Source organism: Malaclemys terrapin, chromosome 1 (assembly GCF_027887155.1).
Source record: "Malaclemys terrapin pileata isolate rMalTer1 chromosome 1, rMalTer1.hap1, whole genome shotgun sequence".
Taxonomy (NCBI): Eukaryota; Metazoa; Chordata; order Testudines; family Emydidae; genus Malaclemys; species Malaclemys terrapin.
Genome location: NC_071505.1, coordinates 94,062,657 through 94,071,529, shown reverse-complemented (window position 1 = coordinate 94,071,529; position 8,873 = coordinate 94,062,657). Strand labels below are relative to the sequence as shown.

At 50.6% G+C, this 8,873-nt stretch overlaps 1 protein-coding gene across 1 annotated transcript; it reads left to right on the top strand.

Moving 5' to 3' along the window:
- The first annotated feature begins 865 nt into the window (after nucleotides 1-865).
- LGALS1 (galectin 1) lies at nucleotides 866-5,224 on the top strand. Its single transcript, XM_054016252.1, has 4 exons — nucleotides 866-972; nucleotides 2,905-2,984; nucleotides 4,526-4,697; nucleotides 5,006-5,224. Exons 1-4 carry the CDS (start codon nucleotides 883-885, stop codon nucleotides 5,150-5,152), a joined length of 489 nt encoding a protein of 162 aa, XP_053872227.1. The 5' UTR covers nucleotides 866-882; the 3' UTR covers nucleotides 5,153-5,224.
- Nucleotides 5,225-8,873: the final 3,649 nt, after the last annotated feature.

Below are 8,873 nucleotides of genomic sequence, written 5' to 3'. Positions count from 1 at the left end.
AAGTAACTTTTTCCAGAGCAGCCCTTTCACTCCACAATGAATCACCCTCACATGGACTGAACCCGATGTGGTAAATAACATGCAGAACCTATGGGAAGGGTCCATTGTGACTGGGCACAATGCTCCCCCCACTGTCTACTCAGGGGTGGATTTGAAATTCAGGACAGAGGTGTACAAGCACTGGGTGCCCCTGAAACCTTCACCCACCTCGCCCCAGAATGGTTGTGGGCATGCATCATGCAGGACAGCTGAGTTGGAGTCACTTGCCTCCCAGCTGTTACGCCTCTCTGCCCTGAGTGACTTGACAGGGGGCTCTATGGATCTGGGATGTATCAGGTGGTGGGCTGGCCAGCAGTTGGGTGTGCACTGGCAGCCACAATGTCAGGAGCTGAGAATGGAGCTCAGATCCCAAGAATCCTGTCCTAATCCTCTCTGGATAGGCAGAGAAGCTCCCATTTCATTTTGCATGGACCACTTCCAGTTCCCCATGCACCACTTTGGCTCTGGTGCTTCTAGCCACCTTAGGCTGTCTGGAATGAAGGGTCTAGCCCTGCCCCACCCCACCCTGCCAATTCTCATTCAGTTTAACGGTTTGGGATTTTGTTCTTTGAAAATCTTGGGTTTTTGTTTAAAACACTCTCATCCTAAAACTATTTTCCATTGGCTCTGTGGCCACTGGAGCAGGATCTGACTCCAATGACTGGCTGGCTGCTTGGGGAAGGTGGGGTTTAGCATCCAGGGGCTGGGGAGAAAGCTCTGCCTCGATAGCTTTTGGGAGGGTGTGACCTATCTTCAAAATTCCCCCCCCCTTGCTATTTCTGATTGGCTGAAGAGAGGGGTGACTCAGGGGGTGACTCATCAGCTGCCCAACTATTTAAGGGCATGGGCGCAGCACAGCCCTTGCCCACATCTGTCTGTCAGATCTCAGCAGCTGGAGGGAGAGCTAAAAAAAGCAGCACCATCATGCCCACTGTGAGTGAATGGGGAGGCTTGTGCTTGGGGAGTTGGCTGCAGGAATAGAGGGGTGAAATCAGTGTTGTGTTGGAAAGGGTGACTGCTGCTTGCAAGCTGGAGGGAGTTGGGGTGGGCTTTGCTGAGGGTTGTCTGTGCTGCCTAGAAGGGATGAAAGGGTGGTGTGAGCTGAAGTGGGCTGTGCTGTCCTAATGTCCTGTAATCCATGAGAAGAGTGGGGCAGTGAGGTTTTACAAGAACTGATCTCTGATGAGAGCAGCGGGGTCTGTCTCTGCTCCCTAGGAAGGCTCTTCTCTGCTCCTTTCATGGGGGAAGTTGGGTTTTTGGGGTGGGGTTTTTTGGGTGGGGAATAGTTTGCAGTTGCTTCAATGCCTAGATGACTCTTCCTCTAGTGACTTCCCCCTTTCCTACCCACAGATGGGATACTGTTGTAACAGCAGCTGGCTCTTTCTGAACATCCTATGCCCAGAATACCTTGCTTGTGGCATGAAGCTGTCAGAAAGTTCTTGGTTTTTTGTTTTTTTTTTAAACTGCTTTCAAAGGCGGCTGTTGGGGAGTGAAGGGACCAGCAGGGTGGAGTTCCAACAGGGAGTGGCTGCAAGGGAATTGCTTGAAGGTGCTAATACCAGAGGGGTTGTTGTACCTCCTGGTCTTCCCCCTCCTACCTTAGGGGGAATGACTAGGAAATACCCACTCTCTCTCCTTTCTCTTCCCTAGAGTGGCGGGAGGAGGAATGACTTTAGCCAGTGCAGCCCAGATGCATAGATTGTGCCCAGGGACTCTAGCTAGTTGGTATTGTTTGCTCATTGGCTGCTGGGGGCAGAGAGGGGTGTGGGGCTGGGACCCTGGGTATGTTGGAAGCTGCAAAATGAATCCACACCTAGGAGCCTGGGCCACGGTGAAAGTGCCTTGCAGTCCTAATCTGAACCCTGTGGCACCATGTGGTTCTAGAATGGGTGTGGGCATGACTCTCTCCTGCTGAGGCTCTGGTCATTGGCAGGTAGCCCTCTTTCTCCTGCTTCCCTAGTGGTGCAGAGGAGGAAGAGCAGTTCCTAGAAACTCTAGGCTGGTAAAAAGTTGCTGATCTGCGAGCGCTGGGAAACTGGGTGGGGCAGAGGGGCTCTGGCCACAGAGCAGGGCCAGCACAGTCAGTGGTTACCTTGTGTTCAGACCTGGCCTGGGGGAGCAGTTTTGCAGGAGTGAGTTCAGTTGCACATGTCCACCTCAATCCTAGCTCTGAGGCTGTGACAAGGAGTTCAGTTAATACCATTTGGGTCACCCGGGGGATGCAGACAACACCATTCAGACCACCCCACCATACAAACACACGCTTCACAGTAGCTATCCTGGGACAAAAGCTTCGGCTGCTACCAACCCACAACAGGGCTGCAACCAGTGGTAGGAGTCTGTGCTCATACCTAACCAAAGGAGCTTCTGCTTCAATGCAGCTGGGCTGGTGTGCGAAGACTTGGGAGCTGCTAAGTGAGGGGGGGTGGGAGTGTGTGGCCGGAGCTGTCTTGCGTATGGGGTGTGTAGTTGGCTTAGATTTCAGGAGCCATTTAGGACTCATGTTTGTGGAGGGAAGCCAGGTGGAGTAAGATTCTACAAGGGGGAAATGTTAGTTTCCATAGGGGAGCAGCTACTATGTTGGGGAAGCAGTGAATGCCCCAACCGTTATAGGTCACTCCTCTAGTGGGTGTAGTCTTTGGCACTCCTCCTTGGGTGTGTGGGTGGCAGAGCCTGTCTCTCACTGCCTGAAGTGATGTGCCAACACCTTCTCCTGTCCCCAGCACTTGTCCCCAAAAAGCTCAGAGTCTCTCACTTCCATACCTATGCCCCATTTCCTACTGCAGGCTGGGTGGGATGCAGGAGGGGAGCAGCTAACAGAGCCAGAACCCACGGGACTAACATGTCCCTCTCTGGATTCCTCAGGGAATAGTTTGTTCCAACATGGGTCTCAAGGCTGGAAAGCGCATTGGTGTGAAGGGCGAAATCTCTGCAGGTGCCAAGAGGTAAGTCATGCTGGGGGAGAGGGGGACTGTACAGAGGGGTCTAGGGAACATGGCAGGACCTTTTTGACTATGGGGTGGAGGGAAGGATTCCCCCTTGCTGTGGGAGAGGGGAGTGGCTTTGAAAGGGTTAATGCCTAAAGCAGCACTTTCCAGTGAGTCACTACCTAACATACATGGAGGCAATCTCTCCCCCCACACCCCTTCTGCCAAGAGGATAAGTAGAACCAGATGTAAGTCCACCAGTCCCCTCCCCTAGTAGCAACCACATTCCCTGTAGTGCAGAGAGGGGAAATGGAGTAGCTCCGTGTGAAGAAAGGAGATGGCCTCCCTCGGGGTGTGGTGAGCAGACAGGTGGGGCTTTTGGTTGGAGGAGGGCAACTGGATCTGAAGGAGCTCCTCCAGCTGCAGACCTGTGGTGCAGCTCTGCCAGGCAGAGGCAGCCTTGATAGAGTTGGTGCCTAGACATACCTGTGCGGGGTCTACTCAGCAAAATTAAAAACCCCACAAATGGCAATCTTTCAGCACCATAGCATGACCCCAAGTCTCTAGCAAGTGTGAAATATCAGAATGGGACGGGGGGGTAATAGGAACCTATATAAGAGACCCAAAAATCAGGCCTGTCCCTATAAAATTGGGACATCTGGTCACCCCACTCTAGACCCGGGCCTTGAGATTCACTGCTCTGATTTGTTCTGTTTTTTTTTTTTTTTTTTTTTTTTTTTTTTGCTGTGTAGACTTGCTCTCTGAGGGTCTCTACTCTCTCCAGCATGTCTGGCCACCAAAGCCCAGCGAGTCTGCGTCCCCTTTGTGTGTGGTTGGCAGGGCTTTCCTGCCTTGTGGGAGTGGAGTTTGGCTCCCACCCTGGGAACAGACCGGCATTCCAAGGAGCAACATGCCCCAACTCTTCCCACTCCTTTTGAAGTGTGATAGCATCTTGCACAGCCCTCTGTGCTGCCTCTCCCTAAACAGTACACTCTTGTCTGTATGACTGAGAGCCCCAAGGGAGGGAGGAGCCCCATAGGGAAGAATGGCTGTTCCCCTGCAAGATCCTGTGGGATGAGATGTGCTTATTAAGTCAGTAATTGCTTCAACTGCCTCTGTGGTGGAAGGTGGCAGCTGATTAACAGGGAACAGCAACAATTACTCATTTAGGACAGGAAGGGAAGAATGTAGCACCCAACTGAAACCCAGCAGGACTTCAGGGTGCAGAATGCAATTCTCCAAGCTGGTCAGGGCTAACACCCCACCCTTCCTCTTCTGAAAATGGCTGTGGACCCAAGTATCCAGGGCCTCTGTCTCTAGCCAAAAGACTGCACCCTGCTGGGGCAGTGCCTCAGGAAAGAGCACCCCCTACTCACTCCTCAATTCCTCCTGCAGAACCCTAGGGCTTTCTTGAAGGGCTCCTATACAAATTCTGACCTGGTGCTGGTCAGATTGAGGTGACCCCCAAGGCCACAGAGGTAAGAGCATATGGTGCTGCTGCAGTCCAGGGTGCCATGCATGAGGCTGCCATTTTCTCACTAGTTTCTTCTGTCTTGCAGCTTTGTGCTGAATCTAGGGAAAGACCAAGCCAACATAGTGCTGCACTTCAATCCACGTTTTGATATTCATGGGGATGTCAGGACCATCGTGTGCAACTCCATGGACAAAGGGGAGTGGGGTGCTGAGCAGAGAGAATCAGCCTTCCCCTTCCAGGAGGGCACCAATGTGGAGGTGAGGCCTGGAATGACCTGGATCTGGGTGGTGTCCCTGTGCATGAGACACACTCAGCTGTGTCCCTAAAAGGGAGGGCTGAAGTATTACACAGAGGGGGCTCAGTCTAAAGTTGGGCAGGACCCTGTCTGGGCAGGAGGCCACACCCACCTCTCACATATCCATGCTGGTGAGGCAGAGTCCTGACAACCAGTAAGCAGCTGCTCCAACCCATGCTCTAGCTTAAAGATCCTGCTACTTGGGCAGGAGGAGAAGATGGGCATCTAGCAGACCCTGGCAGACGTGTTCTCTGTGTTCCTCCCTTGCAGATCTTCATCACTCATGACCCAAGTAATCTAACAATTACTTTGCCAAACAACCATCAGTTCAAGTTCCCTAACCGGTTGGGTCTCCAGGTCATCGACTTCCTGAATGCAGAAGGTGACTTCATAATCAAATCCATCCAGTTGGAATAACTCCCCACTCCTCACACACCAAAGATATTTAAAAGGAAACACAATAAACACCACTGAATTTGGTCTACTAAACCAACTAGCTCTTTCTTGTGTCTTCTGCATTTCCCACAGCACTCCACATCCATTCCTGGGTCTGTCACTTCCTTCTGTCAGATCTGATGGCACCTTGTGTAGCTGAGTGGGATTGGGCCAGCTTTGGCTTGTTGTCCCCAGAAAGGCTATGGGACACTTGAGGGTGGACTTCCTGAAGGACCAGGATAATGTGACCAAAATATTAATAACAGAAAGTACTTCTATAGCAGGGTGGCTGTGCCTGGCACTAATGAATGCAAGAGCAGGTCTTTGCTCTACTTAGCTTATTGCACTAAAAAAAAATTTAATATCAGGATCTAGCTTCACACTCATTTGGACTGAAAGGAGTCTGGTAAATGTGTCTAGTCCTGACTCTACACATCACTAAACACTGCAGAACTGCTCAGGAGGTCTAAGACCTTGACTAGAATAACAGTGGTTGCTCCCATGTCAACACTGAATGTGTACAGAGTTGTATGGAGGCACAGGAGCGGGGTGTACTAGGTTGTCTCACTTCTACCTACATTTGTTTGTGAAATGTCTACATCTCACTCCCACAACACTGACTGTACTGTCTCCCAGGGTTGCTAGCCATCCTGAAGTAGCACCAGTGTAACACCAACAGACTCCAGTCGGCGGTGGGCAGGATTGAACTGGGGACTTCTGGAGCTTAGTGTATTAGCTAAGGCTGTAGAGCAGACTCATTTTATATCTCTCTCTAAGTGGTCTCACTGCCACTAGATGGGATAGAACACCACACCCAGAGGTGCGTGGGTTACACTAGGAGCAGTACAGTACTTCTTTGCCAGTCATATTCTCAAAGATAATTGACCTATTATCACTGCTTCATGTGCACCGTGCCCATGTTACAGACTACACTATGGTCTCCCTCTACTAGTTTACTTTGAATTCCAAGCATGAAATCTATGTGGCACTTAAGGCTTGTACACACTACCACTTATGCCAATATAGCTATGTTGTTCAGGGGTGTGAATAAGCCACCCGAGCGACGTTAGTTACTGACCTCCGTGTCAGTGTGGACAGCACTATATCATCAGGAGAGCTGCTCCCACTGACAGCTGCTGCCACTCATGGAGGTGGTTTTATTATGCTGATGGGAGAGCTCTCGCCTGGTGGCTGGAGAGTCTTCATGAGGTGCACTGCAGTAGTGCTGCTGTAGCGCTTCGAGTGTAGACTAGTGCTTGCAGAATAATCACTGTGGAGGTGGGAGCAGAGGCTAGCATGCCTGCTCCTGCACAGACCCATCAGAGATTGTAGGGGGAAAATAGGGGCCACAACAGTGGGCTCCGATTGTTTTGTGGCACCCATAAGAGCCAATCTCTGTGCTGCTTTCCTGTGTGCAGATAAGGTAATGCAGTGTGCTGGCTGGGCTACAGCATGATACTTCTACCCCTGCCCACATCTTCTCATTCCCACAGCAAAATTATACTGCACTGTCAGCACTGAGTGTGAGCTGCACTCCTACTCCCAGCAGCTTAAAGCCAGGAGCTGCTGCCTATGGCAAGGCATGTAAGCTGTACTTTTCCGAAGAAGTGAGGTTTTTACTCACGAAAGCTTATGCCCAAATAAATCTGTTAGTCTTTAAGGTGCCACCAGACTCTTTGTTGTTTTTGTAGATACAGACTAACACGGCTACCCCCTGATACTTCACAGGAAAATTGTGATTCCCCCCAAAACTATCCCATCATCCCCTCCGGGCGGAGGAACTTGTCTAACTCACAGCTTTTAACACCCAAGTGTCAATGCTCTCAGAGTTTGTACTGAGCTCTTAGCCACTAGGTGAGGAATTGCATTAGATTTCTCCCCCTCCTCCACCCACTTTCAGATCTTTCTGCTTTTCTTTCCTTTTTCTTTTTCTTTTCACTCTTTTGGTCCTGCCTCTAATTTTCCCCTCTGCAGCTGCTACTTCTTCTTTCACTCCTTTTAAGGAGGCTTTAGGCGTAGGATGACACTCCTACTCCCTTGGCTGGCTGAGAGCGTCAGGGAAAGTCATTGCATCCCAGAGTCAGACTAGAAATGCCAGGGTCAGTGTTGGAAATGTGTTAATAGGGAACAAGTTGTCAGGGTAGCCAACACACTGTTTTTCTGCCCCTGACCTGGAAGGGGATGGGAAAAGAGGCATACGTGCTGCTTCCTTCTCCAAGGGGGTCCTGGGTGGACTGGACACACTGTGGAGTGGCATTTGGGGTTGAATCAATGAAATAGGTGCTTTGCGTTGTAAAGCCCCACATATGCCCCATCGATAGTCATACACTGGTGCAAGATTTCCCACTGCTGCTGATGGGGCTGCAGTCCACCACTTGTCCCATTTTCAATAGCACTTCATGGGGTGTGAGCACCACTCCTAGACACCCAAAGGGCTGGTATCTTTAGACCCCCAAAGTGTGATACTCTGTCCCCTCCCCCTCAACCCAGTATACCTACAATGGGGTGTCTATGTTTGCATCACTGCCCCCTAGTGGAATATGAGGGACCTGCCTTTCTAGAGGGTAGCTTCCCTTTGCTAGATGAGCTACTGGAGCTGCTCCTTCCTTAGATATGGGATGAACTGGATTGAGCTTGTCCACACACTCTACTACGTCTTCCTGCCCTTCCCACATCCATCCCCTTTGCCCAGACATATGCCATGTTTGCTATCCAATTGGGGACAGCCATGCTTTGAGGCTGGGGTTACATAAGCAAAGCCTATGTTTGCATAGTATAGACCTACATGTAACCCAGAGTTATCAAATGTACCATTGTGTGTATATTGGGGAGGCTTCTTGGGAGTCTCCTGATCCACTGGATTCCATCCTCAGTATTGTTGCTTGTCTGCGCTGGAGCCAAATCCCTGATTGTATCTAGTTATTGGCAGTATCGCAGGGATTAGAGTGTACAACAGCAGGAGGGGAAGCAGTCTGTACAGGGTCTATAACGCCCTCAACACTGTAGTATCTGAGTGCCGTCCCAGGATTCACTAAGTGCTATGACCAATATGTGTCCCATTTGGTGCATTCTCTCGCGCTCATCCTCTCCCCAGGGGGAGAATTAAGTGTGCAGTGGAGTGTTTTGTTTTGGTAAGGTTTTGTTTCGGGGGGGGGGGTGTTCTTTTTAATGTATACACTGCTCTGTTTTTAGTGGAGAAGGCAGGGCAAAGAAACGCACCTTGCACTTACAGAGGAAGGGGTGGGGTTTGTGTTGATCCTTAGTTCCAGGGGGAGTTCATGCCACAATCTCAGACCAGCCCCTGAGAGAGCTCTGGCTCCTGCACAGATGAGCTTTACCCTCATGGAAGAAAGTGCCATCGTGCCAGGGGAGCAAGGCGGTTGACCACCGTCTTCATCCCTGAATGTGAGGTGATCTCCCGTCAGAAGATGGAAAGTCCCTCCGATCATGGTGGTTCCAGGCCAAAAGGCAGAAAGGGATCCCCCCAACAGGGGCAGAGAAGGAAAGTGAAGCTGGCTACATTCATTCTTTGTAGGGTGTAACTTGACTCTGATGGAAACAGTCATGGCCCTCTCTGCTCACTGTAGAAAAATACAGACTCTGCCCCCTTTATTCTGCTATCATGTTATTCATGTTTCCTCCAAGAACAAGTCCTTTGGGTTAACTTTTAACAGAACAGGAGTTCACCTAACCAACAATAAAC